Raw genomic sequence first — 19,861 nt, 5'->3', positions numbered from 1 at the left:
GACGTTCTCTCAACTAATGATTTAGTTTGCCCAGTTTACACATGCTGACAAAGGTAGAATGGTCCCCAGGTTGCTTTTTCATGTGCACACAAAGTAATACCATGTCTAGGGAATTACTTGGTTTACCGTATGTTGATTGTAAATAAACTGAGAAGCTCTAAAATACTGTTAAACACTTCCAAATAACTTACAAGTTATGGCAGTATCATTTGGGTTCTTCCCCAAAAGAGAGAAGAAAAAATAACATCTTTACCTTAACTATTAGACTATATAAGCGTGACTTGTGTAAGGAAACTAAATGCTGGTAAGGCAGCATGTCTCATTTGGGAGATCTGTGATAGCAGCTAGCTTATACTCACTAAGAAACAGACTGAAGTCCCTGATTGGACAGGATTAAGGTCAAATATGAGACCTGGTTTCTTCTTGGTATCCAAGGTGGAATCGATCCCACACTTCCTAAAGTGCTTCTACACAGTCTGATTTCTGGCCTGGCTGGGGGAGAGGCAACTTGGTCGCATAGACCATCACACAAGCTCCAGATGCCTGCAGGTGACAGGGTAGAGCTCTTTCCGCCAACCCTTGATTTACAAGCTATATTCTGAGGAGAGGGTTTTTTTGTCTGTTTGCTCAGGATAACAGTGGATAGAATATTTGTATTAGTGGTAAAAGGGACATAAAGAAAATATGGTGTCTTGTGATAGTTCAAAAGCGCTGAAGTGTTCAGGAGGAATGAGAATAAATTCTGTTATTGGTACTGAGAATTTGTATTTGAGTACGTCTCCTTTTCCTACTGTTTCAACTAAATATATATTCCTTGTCAGCTTAGGTAGTTGACTGTCAGTAACTCAGTATATCTGCAGGAGGTTTTCAGCATGTGGTTAAGCCTTTTATCTAATGAGGCCAACACTTCAATTTTTGTTTTACTGTAAGACCAAGTAGGAGGAAAAGGCTGGTAGTCTAAATTGTAAAACCACAGGGAGGTAGAAGCTGTACAAGATAACTGTCTTGAAAATAAATTTGTAAGAATTAATTTCACTTTCAATATCTTCACCAATCACATTTGCATTACTTTTCATGCAGTTTTCTCTTGGATAAGTCCATTAATGTTTCATTTTAGTCAAAATTTCTCCAGAGGTTTTTGTAGCAAGTACCTTAAGGATTCTACATCAACAGCCAGCAGTTCTAATTCTGTACACAGGTAGCCGCTAGCATGTCTGTGATGTTAAAAAAGGTATCACTGAGGTTTAGTGGGCTCAAATACGCATTTTTTTTAGCAATTTTTTTAAATATTGGCTTAGATTTCTACAAGGAAAAAGACAGTGATAAGGATTTAGGAAATATGAATGGGAAAGGCAGCTGCTGCTTATTTGTCTTCAGCTGTTCCTCAAATGTTGGACGACGCTGTTGGGCTCTGGTGCCTTCCTTCCTACCGTGTGCATCTGAGAGCTCAGCGTCGCTTTGAGTCAGCAAGGGGCTAACAGCCTTTGGGGTTAAATCTGGAACAGGGCAAATGTACTCTGCTACAGTAATGAATTTTGTTATTAATGCACTCCAGGGGTGTTCTCATTCTATTAGGTACAGTACAAAGACTTCGAGTATTACTGTAATCACCTCTACTGAATAGTTTAGAGACTCGTTCTTTATGCATGACTTCAGTCTGAATTAAAACACAGAAAGGGTACAGTTGCTAAAATATGTTTGGGACATCAGAGCATTAAGTTGCTAAATTTTCTTGTGTAGGTACCTTTCTGTTTTGCTTCTGGGTATGGTACTGGGAAAGCGAAAACCAGTGCTTCTTGGCTATTGAACTTGTTTGACTCTCAAAATGAACAAGTGCTATTAAAACAAGCAAACAAACAAAACACAGAAATTACGGTAAAATAATCTAGTGGCTGTCAGCATTAAAATCTCTTTGATTTTACAGAATAGCAATGTAAATTTATGCTAGCTCCTCCAGCATAGTAGCTTTTAAATATATACATTTACATTGCACTGTTGTCAAATATCGTGTCTCAACTTCAGCAATTGAATATACATGCTAGTAAAGACTGGATTATCACAAAATGTATTTAAATATATCTTATTACTAGGCACCTAGCTTCTATCAAACAACAGTATTAGTATATACTGTATTTTCAAATTATTTCATTATAAACATTTGAGATGTTTAAATTGGTATTTCAATTTGCAATATATTGATTATAAACATCCAATATAACATAGGCGCCTTTTATATTTGTAAGACTATTAAAATTGTGTTCCATTGAACTGTTTATTGAAATAAAAGGTCTTAACTTTTATAGCCCAGAAGAGAACTGCAGAGAGAGACAAACCTCATTTTTGTGAGGCCGGGGTTGTATTTCATAGGCATGTTGTGAATTTTTACTGGTTTCCTAGTGTTTTACCATTAGCGTCTTTCAAAGAATCACTAATGCACAGTGGAGTAGGAAAGTACTTGATTACCTGTTCAGGTCTTGAGTTTACACCAGGATCTACATGGGCAGATGAAGTGCACATTCATGACATGATCTTTCTGATGCTGATTTTGTGGGCTTTTCTAATGTCTTTTGAAAGTGTGCAAACATAAGGACAGCAAGCAGCGTAAGCAATCGGGGTGGTGAGTGGTTGAAGCAGAAAATAGTATACTAGTGTCACTGGTTTTGTGTTCATTTTTTTACACTTCATATCAGATGTATTTCTGTTTGTCAAATCAAGACTGTATGTTCAGTGCTGTCACAGTTGGTTGCTGCATTCAGTGATTAATGTGGAGATAGACAGACACATTCCATTTCAGAAAACTTGTTTTAATCTTTAGTATTTTTCCTTGTTCACAAATACGCTGAGTACTGTATGACTGGTTGAAAAATATTCCCTCATGCTATATCCTATTTATTTGCTCCAAACAGGTCTAAAAAAGACAAGGCTAAAGCAGGAGTAAAACCGGATGCTTCTGATCAAGAACCAGAGGGACTGACACTTTTGGTACCTGACATCCAAAAGACTGCAGAGATCGTTTATGCTGCTACCACCAGTTTGCGCCAAGCAAACCAAGGTAAAATAGAAATACTTTTATAAATACCGTGTATTTTTAACAGTATCATTGTGTATCATTAACAGATAGCTTAGAAATTAGCTTAAGAGCGAGAAAAAATACTTCCTTCCTGCCCCCAACCACTGACCACATTTTCAAAGAGGGATGGAACCTTGTGGTAGTCTTCAATATCTGTTTTCAGGAAACAGAATAATTCAAGTGAGCTGGAGTACATCTCACAACACAATTATGTAGCACCTTTGGTTTTTTCTCAGCAGAAAACAACATACATGACCTTTATAGTAAAGCCTTTAACTAGATGAATGCAGAGCAAAAATCTAAATTATGGCTTGAACCTGCAGACGTTCAAAGGACCACCTGGTTGTGTGGTAAAGAAACCTAAAGGTTAAGTAGCTTAATCAGGGGAGTGGATGTCAAAAAGGTGTGTAAAATCAGCTCCTGGTTTTGGAGTGTGCATCAAGAATACATGTATGAATGTCCATTTCCACAAGCCTGTGTCGTACTTCCTATTTTTAATTGTTAAAAAAGTAGAAGAAACAATAAAAGAATATTCATAGTGCTCATTATTTCTCAGCTGAGATTAGGGCCTTTATTTACTTTGAGCTGTTCAGTTGATGAAATGTATGGTAGTGAGAAAAACAGATTTGTATGTTGTGAGCCCCAGTTTTGATGCTTCTCTGCGAACAATGTAACCATGAAATGTCATTTCAAGTTAAAGAATCCTCAAGTACTTGCTATACTTGTCTGAAAATTACGTGATTAACCACAATCAATCATCACATTTTGTATAACAGAAAAGAAGATGGCTGAATTCTCCAAAAAGACCGCTGTGAAGCCCAAGCCTTTGTCTGTTTTACGGTCTCTTGAAGAAAAGTATGTGGCTGTCATGAAAAAACTCCAGTTTGGTAGGTTGAGAAGTGTGAATATTTGTGTTTTAGAAAGCAGGTACTGAAGAAATATGTAATCTATTGGGACGAGTTTAAATTAAATTGAAGTAAACTTCGTTGTGTGTTGCATTTGGAAAATGTGATGGGAATCGGTGCTTACAGTGGCCATAAAGGGAGGGTGTTTTAAAAATACAAACAAACCACAAACACATAAAAAACAAATGTCGTGCAAAAAGAGATACAAAATTATTGTAAAAACATGTTCTGTGAGCGTTTGTTGAACTGCAGTGACAACATTTGGAGTAATATTTCTTTGCCCTTGTATTTGTAAGGGATTTTCCTCACAAATATTTGCAGAGTGCTGGCCAAGAGTGGGCAAGTTTGTAGGGGTGGCTTTTCACCCAGGCAGCTGTCCTGTAGATTTTGCGTAGCAAGTGATTAAAGAAAACTTGCTTCACTGTAGTTATTTCTGATTCTTTAATAACATCGCAGCCACCAGAGAAGTAAGTACCGCTGGCACTCTGCTTCACACCGACTCCTTTATTAGCATTATTATGTATTCATAAGTATCATTATACTCCTGGTCAGGAGAGTAGCTGGCAGGTTTCCAAATCAGAAGCGGTGCCTATCTGACAAGTCGCATATGAAAGCTGGTAAATTCTCTGCAGAAATTAATTCAACGCAGGACTTTTAATGCTCTGTTTTGTGTGACCACGGTTAACTCACAAAATATGTAATTTTTTGCATTAGTATAATGCAAATTAAAGTTTCCTGATTTTAATACTCAGAGTCTTTACCCAAGACTAATCCATTATTAACTTGCCTGCTTTCCTGATGCATTAAAATTTTATTCTCTTCTAGATACATTTGAAATGGTTTCTGAAGATGATGATGGAAAATTGGTTTTTAAAGTCAATTACCACTACATGTCTCAGGTAAAAAATGCAAGTGACGCCAACAGTGCTGCCAGAGCCCGACGTCTTGCTCAAGAAGCTGTGACTCTTTCCACATCGCTGCCTCTCTCATCCTCATCCAGCGTTTTTGTGCGTTGTGATGAGGAGCGGCTTGACATCATGAAGGTAAAGAAGCAAAGTTATTTTTGTTTCCCTCCTTCAGCTTGGCATGTAAATGTTGAAGCTATTCTGAAGGGAAAAGTTTGTTACTCCATTATGGTCCAAGTGTATCTTTGCATACAGCCCTTGAAGTCAATTAGAAGGAGTAGGTATGGAGAAGTATATTAAATATCTCTGGACCTGAAGCCTGGAGCAAAATTCTATTAATAGCATCCATTAGAGGGTAGAATTTTAGCTCCTTCTGTTTTGCTTTCCATTTGTAATCTGGAGAAAAGAACATTGGCAGAGGGCTTCGCTCAGCCAGTATATCAAAATGGACAGACTGACAGCCTGCACGTGATTATGATGACTAATGGTATTTTCTGATAAGTAGCATGTAGAAATAAAATGCTTCATATATCAACTGTGTGACAAGTATAAGGGTTTTTTAAAAAACTCCTTTTTTTTTTTTTTTTACAATGGTAGGTTCTTATCACTGGTCCTGCAGACACCCCCTACGCAAATGGTTGCTTTGAATTTGATGTATATTTTCCACAAGACTATCCTAATTCCCCTCCACTTGTGAATCTGGAAACAACTGGAGGTCACAGCGTGAGATTTAATCCAAACCTCTACAACGATGGCAAGGTAGGTCAGCTTTGTGCTTGGGTATAGACGTAACAAGGGAGTGAAAGAGAGGAAACTTTTTGCCTTTTGCAATCAGGTGATCAGCTGCTCCAAACATGCAGGAGGAAGCTCTTTGGTGAAAACTGGTCTTCAAACTGACATGAAGGGTTTCAAATGGGAATGATCTCCTCTCTGAATAGTCCTCGAGATTTTTTTAAAGCCTTTATGAGTTGAATTGGATCAAAAAGCAAGTAATTTTGACCTAGAAAAATGTTCTTTTCCACCTGCTTTGCTAAAATGACCAGGCAGAAATCTGTTTTGGCCAGCCAAAATACCCTTTCCATGGACAAAGTGTGCTTCGTATCAGCTGCAGCTGAACATGTTTGCCAAGTGCTTTGTCTCTCTCTTTCCATGCAAAAATACTTTTTCTTTAGAGAAGATAAAAGACTCTTCTTAACCTTGGTGTCCTTTATAAAAGAAAATTTAACTCTAAAATATGGACTTGACTATTTTTTGAGAAAACAATGATTAGGCTTTTGGCAATAAAAGTTAAAACAAACAAGTTTCCTCCCTTCCCTTCCTTTTCCCCATCTGGTTGATATGTCGTGGCTCATTCCAAAGGCTCCAGAAAGGTCACAAAAATCCAAGTGCGTATCAGGGAGATGCGATTTCTGTGTATATTAAAAATCAGCACACATTGAATTCCCTACAGAGCTATAGAGATGGCTGCCTGTGTGCCTCCACTAAGTAGCTTCATCTGTAGCGCCACCGCACTCCTTCAGCTTTGTGTGTGTGTGTGTGTGTGTGTCAATATTTCATCCATAGGCTAATGTTTTTCCCTTATTCCACTGTTGTTCATGGCTTCCCCATGTTCCCTGTTTTCACAAGCTGTAATACCTCTTTCCAGTACTAGACATGGGATTTTCTCTTAACATGGAAACAACATAATTCATACTGCAGACTTTATGTCCTTTTCTCTTTGCCTAGCATAAAGTCTTGGCAAATACCTCTAAGTTTCTTCTGTTTATTTTGTTTGTTTGTGTTCCCTGTCTTTGATCGTTGCATTTCATGATAAGGTTCAAGAACTCCATAAACTTCCCTAAAGTCCAGATCAGTCATAAAACTTAAGGAATATTTTCAACTCCTTGATAGTCTGTGTGACAGAAATCACCTTTCACATGCTTAAGGAGACTTACTGTCTTTTAAAAACCACAACAGTAAGTGTCACAACAGTATTTAAAGAGGAAAGTAAAGAATTGGATAGTATTCACGATTCATTTATTTTTGGAGCCACAAGAACCATAGGTTTTCCTTGAAGCAAAGTAATCTACCTTGCCTTGCTCATTTATTAACATCCTGTTCTTGTTTATCTACATTATTTTTATCTGCTTTGATTTCAAATTAGCTTCATAGGAAACAGATTTGTCTTCTAGAATGCAGTTATACAAAAGTTTGTCTAAAAAAATTTAAATGGAATGTTAACATTCGGTTCTGCCCAAGCAGAACAATTTTGTCACAATATTTGTCTGTGGTATTAATAATGTCACCTTTTCAGGTGTGTTTAAGCATACTTAACACATGGCATGGGAGGCCAGAAGAGAAATGGAATCCCCAAACATCAAGTTTTTTGCAGGTGAGCATTTCTTCCTTCTTTTCAGTAGATATCATTTAGAAGTAGTAAGTGCTCTGTTCGTCCTAAGGATTCTTTTTCTAGTGCTTTTAAACCAGAATTTTCTTTCTCAACCATAAATAAGACGAAAGTCCAGAAAACATCCATGGAACACTAGGAAACAAACACTGCAGAGTAGACAGTTTCTTCAAAGTGCTCTTTCCAACCAATATCTCTATTGGTCTTGTCTTGGAAGAGTGGCTGTTCATGTGTGCAGCTCATTCCTGCACTGCCTGGACTTTGCTTGGATGATTTCAAATATTTCATTTAAAAAAATAGTCTGCAAGATGGCATCAACTCCTGAAACTCTCTATCACAAGCTATTTGTGGTGAAGACAAAGCAAACTCCACGTTGTGAGAGATGAGCAGGTAAAGTGTCCTAGTGCGAACTGTGAAGGTGCTCCTCCAAAGTCTATGAGTAAGCTGAACAGAGGAATAAAGCTGAAGGGAGTTAAAGTATAGGTGTGATATGTTCAATAACAATTAGTGTTTAAATTCTACTGGAATTTATTAGGACATACAGCCCTTTATAATTTTCAGCTTTATGCCATAGAAATGCACTGACTAATAAGCACATACGTTAAATAAAAGTAAAGCTTGCAATGGCTTATTTCCTATGCCACTTTCTGAATGTATTCCTTCCTTGTAGTAATTATTACATAGCACAAGGTACATTTTCTCTTCAAAATCCTAAAAAACTGTACAGTTTCTGTTTCAGCATAGTAGAATTACAACCCTGGCCTTCAGCAAAACAGATTTCAGCTTGTTCAGGAATTGGCCTTGGAGATCTGGTTGATCAGTCTCCTAAAAACTCAAGCATGGTCTGTTCCCGTGTGTGGAAGTCAAGCAGGAGTGGCAGAAAGCCAGCATGGGTGAACCAGGAACAACTGCCTAAGCTCCACTACAAACAGAAAGTACACAGAAGGTGGAAGGAGGAGACAGGCTACTCGTAAGAAATATAGACATTGGCCAAGCATTCAGGAAAGAAACTAGGAAAACCAGAGCTCAGCCAGTGTTGAAAATGGCAAAGGATATAAAGAGGAGCAAGAAGGGCTTCTTGCAAGTGTGCTGGCAGCAAAAGAACACATTTTCCTTTGGCTTCCCTGCTGCTCAGCAGGGCAGGGAGTGTACTGACAGGGACACAGAAAAGGCAGAGGTCATCTGTGCATCATTCATTAGGGGTAAGGTTTGTTTTTCCATCTCCCTGAGCTCTCACTAGGATGGTCTGTGAGAATGAGGAATTGCTTACAGCAGAGAACAGAGTGTTCAAGCTGACTGGACCCCCGTGTTCATGGCTCTGCATCTCGTGTGTCCGGGGGTGCTGAGGGAGCTAGCCAGTGTTGCTGCGAAGCCACCAGCTCTCATCTTCGGAAGGTCAGAGCAATCAAGGAGCCTTCCTGGCAGATCTCACACCCAGCTTCAAGACAGGCAAGAAGGAGGAACTGGGGAGTTGCAAGCTGGTCAGCAACACCTTGTGGTCCTTGGGAAGATTATGGAGCAAATCCTCCTGGAAGCTGTTGTCAAGTACACGAAAGACAAAGCGATTGAGGATGGGCAGTGTGGCTTTACTGGAGGCGAGCAGCACATCTCTGCTTGCTTTCCATAGTGAGGTGCCTGGCTTTGCACAAAGAACCTTGTCACCAAATCAGGGAGATGTGCATTATAAGTGGTGGCAAAGTGACTGGACCAATGCAAAGAGATCTTACTGCTGTTGTCAGTACCGGAATGGGGAAGGTATGGAGTGGGTGGAGCCAGACATGTCTTGAAAATGCAGGGACATGGGAACTTTTGCTTAAATATTAGGGAAAACATTTTCACTGTGAGGGTCATCAAACACTAGGATGATGTCCAAGAGAGACTGTCGAATTTCCATCCTTGGAGATATTAACGCTCCCTCTCTCTTCACAGGTTAGTTACAATTTGGAGATCTAAGTTGTGGTTCCTTACACAGTATAAATCTACCAAAATACAACTTGTTAATCAAGAGATAAACTGAAATTTTGGACTATAAAATCAATGTAGAAATCTACACGTACTAGGAAGCCTTATTTTCATTAATCTTTTTTCTTAGATCAAAATATTATAACTGATTGTTAGAAATCTCATACACCATTTAAGTTTCAAATTTAAAAGTTTTTTAGGGTTTCATTTTGAAAATAGTAAAAAAGCTGTAGGAATAAGTCCTGTCCCCCAGCCCCCACACTGGGAGAAAAAACACTTCATAGTTGTTAAATAGAAAACAGCTGTAGGACTAAATAAATCAGTTGGAAAGAATTAAGCCCTACATGTTTTTTCTGGCTCAAAGATTAAACTATTGTCAGACCACCCAAAATACTTCAGAAATTAACTTTTATAAACCAAATGAAACTGGAAGATCAGTTTAGAGTTTCTCATTCATTACAATTATAATTCAAAGTATAATAACAACTGTTTTCTAAGGCCAAGAAAGTACAGTGCTGCATACTGTCAAATTGCTCTACCACAGATATTTTGAAATATATATATATATATATAAATATATTTAAAAAAAAAAAAAAAGACAAAACCTAACTACTTCCAGACACGTGTAAGGGCCACAGATCACCAAAACGCCTCACGTACCTGAAGCTTTGGACCTTTTTTAGTTTCATAAGTGGCCATTTTCTTGCTGGAACCTAACACAGTCTCTATGTTTTAATGCATTTATCCTTATTTGAATTTTGTACATGTAACACAAAATAGCCAAGACCGCTTCTTGTTGAATGCGTGGCAGGCGCTGGAGGCAGTGTGATGGCGCACACGGTCCTGTGTGACAGCAGGTAGCTGGAGCACCTGCCTGAGAAACACAAACACTTGTTGAATTTTCCTTCTCAGCCCAGCCAAAGATGCTGGTTCACTGCGGAGCCACCTGCCCCGACAGGGTAAAGACCTGCTGCCCTGGGTGGCCCTGCTGTGCTGCAGCTCAAGCAAAGCAACTCCACAGCTACAGCTAGAAAGTGCCATGTCCCCAGAAGGAGCCAGAGGGGGTTTCTGTGAGTGGTGGTGGGACTAACCTGGGTCATTGCACTGATTCTTTGGCCGTTGCTTTAATATGAGTTCCTGGTTTGGTGTTGTGTCTATGGAGCACAGACACGTCACAGAGAGCATGGAAAGCAGGAAGGCTTTTGTGCTGGCGTTGTTGCAAGAGGTACTCTGAAAGAAGGCCACGTGTAAGCACCGAGCACAGCTCCTCCTTGTTGGGATGCTGCCCTGTGAAAGAACCAACATCTTTAATCATCATTGACATGGCCCCTGGCTGATGGCAGCTCTGTGTTCTGCAAGGTTCAAGGAAAAGAAGGGCTGTTGTCATCCATACCCAAATACTGGGCTGCCAAATGAGGGAGCGACCTCAAGCTTTAAATTGAATCTAGGCTGGGAGGAGGGTCAGTTCCAGAAACAGCTGCCCTGACATATTTGATGTACTGCAGTGGGTGGCTCGCACCTAAGTATGCCAGGAAAATGCTAGAAAAGTAGGCTGGAAATGCCATTCTTAGGCATGTAACATATCACTTTTTCAACATTTGAGGAAATGTAAGTGTTCAAATCACCTTTTTTGATTTCTTTACAATTCTGGAACTAGGTTTGTGTCACAGAATTGTAATCCCTAAAATTCTTGCTGGACTTTGTCCTGAGTACATAAGAAAAACCTGTCCTTCGTTAAAAAAAAAAAAAATTACATCTTTCTACCTATATAACATTTTTGCAGTAACATAATTTTTATTAAATACAACAAGTTGTCAGGGTCAAACATTCTAATAATGGAAAAATAGCCAACCATCAAGGCATGAATATGCAATGTATACACATTTGGTTTCCTAACCTAGTCCTATGTATCTACTTAATTCTTTTGTTTTATATTAGGAATATTTGGGCGTAGAGTTAAATGCCTTGTATATATGTAAGCACCTATTCCCACATGTACTCAGTAATAAAATTGAAAGGGAGAAAATTGTCATTTACTTATCACAGAGTAGTTGGTGCTTTGTTGATATAGCACTGAAAACACTTTTTTTTTCCTATCTAGGAGAAATACTGAGGTTTTGTTTTAATGGTATATGACACAGTGTAGTATGTAAAACCTGAAACTAAAGGGCTAAAAATATACGTAAGCCAACTGGATGTGTTTGAGAGAAAAATTGGGAGAGTGTCTATACTAAATTAATTTCAGTGGTTCAGATTTCGACTCCCTTGTTCCTTTTCCATCTGGTTCAGAATTAGAATTAGTAAGCTCAGCCACAGAAAAAGTTAAAGAATTGTTGACTGAGAACTTGACAAATACACTCTCTTTCACAAAAGGGTGCAATCAAACATCTCTTCCTTTAAACATTTACTTGTATTTTAGGGGGTTTTATGTTATTTTTTTGACTTATATTTGTCATTTTGTTAGTATTTGAGCTAAATACACAGTCGTAGGACTTGATGGTTTTTATGTGTAATAATGGTTTTGGCTTGAAAGCATGGACATAACCTGTATTACAGAAGTAGTAAAAAGTATTTTGCCGTAGAAGTGGCTTTGCATATAAGGTAGGCAGAAGTATTTATATCTGTAGAAACAAGTGGGTAGCACAATTCTAATATTTAGTTTCTTCTCTTAACAGGTGTTAGTGTCTGTCCAATCCCTAATATTGGTAGCAGAACCATATTTTAATGAACCGGGTTATGAACGATCAAGAGGTACTCCCAGTGGTACCCAGAGCTCCAGAGAATATGATGGAAACATCCGACAGGCAACAGTCAAGTGGGCAATGCTCGAACAAATCAGAAATCCATCGCCATGTTTTAAGGAGGTAGGTTTTGTGACACACTATAATATTTATTTATCTTGTTTGAGCACTAAGAATAATGCAGGTATTTGGAAACATGCATGAGATATCCCGTTCAGGCTCCTCTTTATTTCCTGGGACAACTGACTTAAAGAGTGAAGTGAATAAGGGGCACCTGACTTCCCAGATTCTTTTCTAGGAAAGGGGGACGCACACAAATTGGGACTGACCTGTAAGGAGGCTTGGGGCACAGTTTGATTTAAAAAATGGTTCATACAACTTAGCTCATTCTTAGTGCCAGGTGGTGCCTTTTACCTTCCCTGTGACAACTGCTGGTCAGCCTTACAAGTGGGCACTGGGTGTTTGTTATCAGCATGGCTGACAGCGAGTATTTTTCCAAGAAACATGAATTTGAAGCAAGTATTAGGACACACTTAAAATACACCAAAACAATTGGACAAATACCTTCCCAAAATATTCCAGCCACAAAGCATCTGTGCTAACGTAGAAATCTGTGCTTCTTGAAAACAACCGTCTTGATGCTGATGCAGCAATACTAACTGTAATGCATCCATGCTGTCTTAAAAAAATATTGAAAGAAATCCAATTGCTTAATTTGTGTTCCTGAAAATAGAGTAACTCACCCATAGCATCATAGAATAATTTAGTTCTTAGGGATTTCTCTCAATGTCTCTAGTCCAACTCCCTTCCCAGAGCAGGTCCGTTAGATGTCAGGGACTTAAACATATATGGCAAAGGATTCAAGGAAAAAAGAGCTGAAGATATATCAGTAAGAGAATCTGTATGAGTATTAATGCAAAATGGTTCGTCAGCCATGAGTCATCTCACGGTACTGCCAGCAAATACTTAGAGAAAAATATATTTAACTCTGAACGCTAAAATTGTTGCCACTTCTAAACTGAGATGTGGAACCATCTTGTAGTATCACCTGGGCTTTCAATTGTCTGCATACTAAAATGCTGAGAAAGGGTAATTATTTTAGGATTGTACACATGGCTAAGTATGCCATCTGAGTGAGAGGGTAGTTTCCCATCCCTTCCTGTAAAAACATCCTTTGGAATGCAGAAACCTTTTTCCATTGAAATTGCTGTCTTCTGGAATAAGAAACCATGGACACTTCACCTGCATGACAGGAGGTAAATATTTTATCCACACGCAGGTGGAAAATGATGTGCTGTGTACTCTAGTGTCTTGAATTAATGAAGGAAAACGTGGTGGTTGTTCTAAATTACCTCTTAAATGTTTTACTCAGTAAGTTGAAGACCATGATAAAGATAATATCATGACGCATAATCAAATAACCTCTGCTAATAGGTCATTTTTTTCTAACTAAATATAAGAGTTTTGCTTTTGCCAAAAAGTTCTCAAATTACATTAAGTTTAAATTAATTTAAGGTATCAGAAGGTGGTGAGCTCCCTGACAGTAATGCTCCATCTTTCTTTTCACATATGCAGAAATGAAGGTAATGCAATATTACAGTAGTTGATAAATGAATCCCAGTTTGCCATTATTGCGCTTTTCTTCAAAAGAATCTCAGCCTCGTTGTGCTGACTCTGCAGCATAGCTTGTCTATGACTTCTATGAAAAGGGAGCTTGTAAGCTGCTGTCCTGCCCCTCTCCAGGCAGGTGCAGCAAGAAGGTGCATCCAGCCAGTGATGGGTGTTTGAATGGCAAACCAGCCCTGCCCTGAGAACAGATGACTTGTGCACAGCACGTTGTTACCAGAAGGCAAATGCCTTATAAATTATGTATGTGGCTAGGGCTGAGTTAAGCTAACCCCTCCTACACACACACATAAGTGAAAAGCAGCATTAAGGGGTAGGTAGCAATTGCTATCTTGGACATTTGGAACTCCCTTCTGTTACTTGCAAACAGAGGAGAGTTTTGCTGTGCAGAAAAGAACTGGCCAACCCCTCAAAGCTTTGCATCCCAATTGTTTTGTTCTGGTTTAGGTAACTGCAGTTTTCCCATTTCCCAAGATACAATTCTCTATTTTTCCATGTGTTGAGGTCTTTAGGACAGTATGATGATATCCTCCAGACTCTGAGAAGTATGAAGCTACAATAGGCTGTTTCAGTAAGGAGACCTTTGAAGCCAAGGTAGCTTTTGTGTTAAACACACAGGCACTCTGCCTTACACTTGGGTTCCTACCCAGTGCCTTATCCATTGTGCAATGAGAGCTCCCTTTCTGCTTCACTGAATACATATTCCCTGTCATTATGTAAAGGCACATGTCTGTCTGCAGCCCCATGCAAATGTAAATACATCTCTGGTACAGATTATCAGCACTTCTCTGAGAGACAAGGTGCTTGTTAAGACTCTCTAGTCATTTTATAGGAACCTGAACAATAATAATCATTCCGTAACATAAATGTAAAGGTATCCTGAAAACTGAGCTCTAAGAAAGAACATACATCCTTCAACTTACAAATCTTTTGTCTTCACAAATCTGAGCTGCCTTCCCTTCAGTGTCTTAAATGACAGGTAGGCTCAGGAAATCTGAACTCCAGTCTTTGGGAGTTCTTCCAAGCTCCATTATGGATATAAGGAATACATCCAGAATTAAAGTCAGTTATGCTTTCAATATGCAGTTTTTCTTTGGACAGATAGCTATATACTCTAACCTCTAGAGGGAAAGATGATTTTGTCAATTATGTTGCAATATTGCCAAGAACACTCTGTGCTCAATAAAATTTCTTTGATTTTATTGTTTATTTCATCAGGCAGAGTTTTAGCAAACTGTTAAGACAAAGCCAACGCTAACCAGAGTTACACAGCTTTGTCCAAAAGGTTTTTGTAAAACACAAATCGGTACAGAAATACCACAATTACTATTTGATCAAATACTGGTTCCCACCCAAACTGTGGGCAGCTCAACTACTATTGCCTGGGAGTTCCCATGTCCCCAGAGGTGCTGCCTCTGCCTCGGGAACATGGCTGTGGCTGCAGCTCTTGCACCCCAGCGGTGTGACCCTGACGCGGTCTGTTCCTGCGCTCGCGCTGTTTGACACTGCTTGTGCTTGTCCATTTGCTGTGCAGGCAGCAAGTGGTCAGTGACAGGAAAGACGTGGTGTTTGTATTAGTACTTCCCACCTGTGCTGCTTTAATCACACAGACTGTGAAAGCAACAACAGAAGCCTTAATATTCCATCTGTATAACCCTGCCCCTGTGCAAACATGAGTGTCCATACATAGTTCCTGCACAGTCAGATCATCTTTGAACTGGAGAACATGTCTAACGTTCTGCTATCACTTTTTCTTTTCCCTGGTGTGATACTGTATTTCTGGCGCTCATTTACCTTTCACCCAGCCACCACAAGCGAACACTGGAATGGCAAACTGCACATAAATCATTGATTCGTACAGACTGGAAGGGACGTCCAGGCCAACCTCCTCCTGAAAAACGGGATCAGCTCAACTCGGACCACAGCTTTTTTCAGCTGGGTCTTGGAAACCTCCAAGGACAGAAGTTCCACAATGTATCTGTATCCTGGTTCAATGCTCGATTATACTGATTATTTTTCCTTGTATCCACTTAGACTCAAATGAGTCTTGGAAATTTTATATTGTTAAAGTATATGGTTTGTAGAAAACCATGATTGCTGTTCTTTCATTTGGAATATTTTCTTGCAGGTCATCCACAAACATTTTTATTTGAAGAGAGTGGAGATCATGGCTCAGTGTGAGGAGTGGATAGCAGACATCCAGCAGTACAGCAGTGACAAACGGGTAGGCAGGACCATGTCCCATCATGCAGCAGCTCTCAAGGTAAGACTTGCTTTTTATAGTTTTATATTCTTTAATCCAAAGATGACCAATGGCAATAAGATTGCTGAGCCGCTGAGTTTTATAATAACAGTAACAGAAAACTCCAGCAACTGTAAGACACGTAAACAAACCTCGGTTTCCCAGCTGTCAAGAGATAAAGTGTATATGTGCTCCACTTTCTCAGAACTTCTACAAGTTAGATTTTCCTTTAGCACCTGTCCTGCCTATTTTTCTATAAACATGTAAGATATAGAGAGTATATTGTTGTTTTCCCTAAGAGTGGGTGGGGATTTAGGATAAAGTTGTACTGCAACCAGTTCCTTGGCAGGAAACAAGCTTTTTGAATAGATAAGCACAGTTATTAAACTGTGACCCATTACAATTAGTTTTACTCTGTGTTCAACTTCTATCAACAGTTTTAACCATTATAGTGTTTTCTTCCCTTCTAGCCAAGTACTATCATTTGTGTATTTTGTGTCCGCACAGGCAACAGACCTATATTATTTTTATATTTATTATTTCCCCGAGAATTAAAAAAAAAGTAAAGATTTTTTTTTTCTATTGGTAGACTTGCATTCTTTCAGTGTGACTTGTCTTCAAAATGGAAGTTATAGTTAGCTACTATAATGAGTACACGAATCTCTATATATCCGATCTCATCAAGACCATGAACTCTGTATAGCCTCGTCTAAGCCAGTTTCTGCTGTGAGAGCAGAATGCAGATACGACTCAATTGTGAGACAGAGGGTGTTTCTATTGATGCACTTGTTTGCTGCAGTTCTGGTTACTGTCTTGAATTTGTCCCTAGCGGCTCCTGCTACTTATTCTGTCACTACAAGGGAAGCACCAATCCTTAAATACAGTCATTGAAACGGTACATTTACACCTTTTCAACTTCTTTTTCTGCCTGACGTTGTCCAGCATTGTGAAAAGTATCGTTTTAACTATGGTCTTCCACGCTGACATCTTTCTGTATATTCAGCGTCATACAGCGCAGCTGCGGGAAGAACTTCTGAAGCTTCCGTGTCCGGAAGGGCTGGATCCAGACAGCGAGGACTCCCCGGAGAAGTGCAGTGCCACAAGTAGCTCAGAAGAGACTCTGCTGCTTGAACAGGTCAAACCCAGCAGCAGTAAAGACATCCCCACTGATTTCAAGTTATGAGTTGCATTGACATGGACTTTCTGGACACAAAGGCTTTGAAGCACAAGCCAAATATGTCAATATTTGTATGTAAGAAACTAATTATGTAATAGGTAATGAAATTGAAACTATACTATGCCCTTAAGATATACAGTTTAATTCAAGATGATCTTTTATTTACCTGTACAAGAGTGTAAACTTTTTTGTGCTTTTATTTTTCAATTGTGAGAACCACTGATTGGTATGTTTAAAAAGTTATGTATACAAGAAATGGATAAATCACTGATATATAAGGGAAACTACCTTAGGAAAGAATGTTTACTGAATGTTTATTATTTTTTTTTACTTGTAGAGTGAGGGCGGTTGTAACAAAGAATATATATTGGTCATTCTTACAGCTACTATTTAAAGTCAGAAAATTTTCACTGAATTTGATAGATTTTACGTTTGGCCATATATTCATGCTCATATTTGATTCTAAAGAAAACCTCCTGTATACTTCAATAAACGTTAAATGGACATGATCCCTCTTTTATGATTTACTGGTACATTTTTTTAAATAAACTGCCATAAAATACATTCTAGCTGAAGACTTGCACTTGTATGACTGAATTCATCCCAGTCAACATACTTAATTTTATGCTTACTAATTCTAAAATGCAGATGAAATAAATGCACATGGTTTTACCTCATGCCAAAATTTGGACTTCTGAATTCCTCTTTTGTTTGGCTATTTTATGCAAACTAACAGTATTCTAAATTTCTGAAGGGCTATTCTGGAACACGGTCTTTTCTCTGTTGAAATGTCTGATTTTTACATAATGAGCTGTACTCCAGGTACTGACAGGGGCTCATGATGTGCCATGCACGACTCCAGCGTTCTGGAGTTCCTACTGTACAGACTTGATTTCTAATTTTATACTTGCAACCACAGATCCCTGCCTAAAAAAGGTAAAGGATGTGCTTGATTTAATAATCAAGGCTCGCTTTTGACATCACGTGCGTTACTGTCACTGTTCTTCATTTTTGAGCAGTCCTTGAAGGACTAAAAAGTTATTACTGGTATTACCTCAGACTAATGATCTGTTGTATTTTAAATACTATAAATCAGGCAAAACAAAGCTTTTTGTTTCATATTTGTTCTTTGTTTATAAGTATCACGCTGGAATTTTTTCGCTTTTTGTTTTACGATGTATTACTTCTAATCATTAAAAACGGCACCAACTGAGGTTGTGTTCTTATGCTGATGATAAACAGACTTTGATAGTTCTGACCAAAGTACGATTTTTGTTATATTGACATGTCCCGATTGTACGCACCTCTCAAAATACCAACTTAGGCACGTGTGCGTTACTTCAGGGGATCCTTAATCAGAAAGCAAAACGAGCAGCTCTGTGCCAGAGCTGCTGGTAAATACATGAAACAAAGTGTTTATGCTACATAGTCAAAGTGTTAGAACTCCCTCAATGTTAAACCAGCACCGCGTTTGTCTGGATGGGTATTTACTTGCCTCCTATTACTGTACAAAATGACTGTGATGCTCTTGTAAAGGCTCCAGAAGCAAAATTACCCACTGACTTCCAACTAATTAAGTTAGTGGTTTCCATTAGAGCTCTTCATTTAGTGTTTAAACTGTCTGCCTACAGGAGCATAGTCTTTTTGTAAAATCCTGGCACTTGTACCAAAACCAGATGTATCAGACTTGAAGATCCTCCTTAAACATGAAGACTTCTTCTTTTTTTACCATTAAAAAGCAACACTGAAATAAAAAGTACCTAACTTGCATTGATTTGACATTAAGAGGGTGGCTAACATGATTGTACATTTTTCTATAGTGTGTATTTATGGTATCGTAGCAATGCTAATGTAAAGTCACTGCTGCTTAATTAAGCAGATGTAAACAGCTGCATGGGATATTAAACTCTAATTTGAATCCACGTACCAATTATCATTTTTTTGCTCTAACCTGAGCGAGAATGGTATTGTACCAAATTAATGCACAGATTTCAGCCTTAATAACTTGCAAGTATGTTACAGTCGGGTAAGTAAACTGGGAACTTGACAACAGATACAAAATACATATTTTTCAGGTCTTTAGATATAATACACAAGGTAGCTGTGTTATTTTGCAGTAAAATCACAGTAAATGCTGTGAGGTATGTAGACACCTGAGTGTTTTTTTAACCAGCTCCCCTCATCTTTTACCGTTTTATCAAACTGAATAGATAACCTGTATAGATATATCCCTGATATATCACAGTTTCTAGCCATCCCATTGAAATCCTGTACTTCAACTGTTACGCTGTTTTTGTAGAGAGTATTTGAAAAATCAACAGAAGTTATTTTCAAAAGCACAACGGGCAGCAAACTGCTAATGAGATCATTATGGAATTTCAGCCCATGGTTTTTGGTACTGCTTTTGGCCGAGATCCACTGGTGACACGTTGCCATGTGGCACAGAGCGGGATGTCACCAGTAGCAGCCATTGGAATCGCTGTGGCTGCTCTGCCCAAGGACAAGCACACCACATCTCTCAGTAGCCTGTCCTGATGCTTCACAGACAATAACACCGTGTTTTTGTGACCGATTTGATCTGCCCACTAAAGAGGGAACAGCTCGGCAATCTGTGAGACCTTGTGCTCTGTGAGAGCAAGCTGCTCTTTGCACCGATTTGCTGTGCAGGAGCAACTGTTCTGTTCTGCAGTTGTAGACACAGTGCTCTTTGTATGCACACATGAATGAAACCTCTGCAAGGTTTAGTGGTTTCTGCTAGAATTTCCTTTGGGTAAAAGATGTGCATAAACATATGCATTAATGCTCCTCTGGAATCCTACCACTGCTATACAGGAAAAAACCAAAGAT

At 38.9% G+C, this 19,861-nt stretch overlaps 1 protein-coding gene across 8 annotated transcripts in view; it reads left to right on the top strand.

Moving 5' to 3' along the window:
* The window catches only part of BIRC6 (baculoviral IAP repeat containing 6), a 181,105-nt gene extending 162,317 nt beyond the window's left edge, over window positions 1-18,788 (top strand). For 7 of the 8 annotated variants that reach the window (XM_071806174.1, XM_065835494.2, XM_071806171.1 and 4 more), the window contains exons 67-74: window positions 2,907-3,052; window positions 3,847-3,957; window positions 4,801-5,018; window positions 5,478-5,639; window positions 7,174-7,251; window positions 11,904-12,092; window positions 15,724-15,858; window positions 16,841-18,788. In XM_071806174.1, the coding sequence (XP_071662275.1) occupies window positions 2,907-3,052; window positions 3,847-3,957; window positions 4,801-5,018; window positions 5,478-5,639; window positions 7,174-7,251; window positions 11,904-12,092; window positions 15,724-15,858; window positions 16,841-17,020 (1,219 nt within the window). In that variant the 3' untranslated portion in view covers window positions 17,021-18,788. Of the gene's footprint in view, window positions 1-2,906; window positions 3,053-3,846; window positions 3,958-4,800; window positions 5,019-5,477; window positions 5,640-7,173; window positions 7,252-11,903; window positions 12,093-15,400; window positions 15,703-15,723; window positions 15,859-16,840 lie in introns of those variants that run through there. The other variant, XM_071806175.1, reaches the window with a different exon arrangement.
* The last annotated feature ends 1,073 nt before the right edge of the window (window positions 18,789-19,861 follow it).

Source organism: Patagioenas fasciata, chromosome 3 (genome assembly GCF_037038585.1).
Source record: "Patagioenas fasciata isolate bPatFas1 chromosome 3, bPatFas1.hap1, whole genome shotgun sequence".
Lineage (NCBI taxonomy): Eukaryota > Metazoa > Chordata > Aves > Columbiformes > Columbidae > Patagioenas > Patagioenas fasciata.
This window is presented reverse-complemented; position numbering and strand designations above follow the sequence as displayed.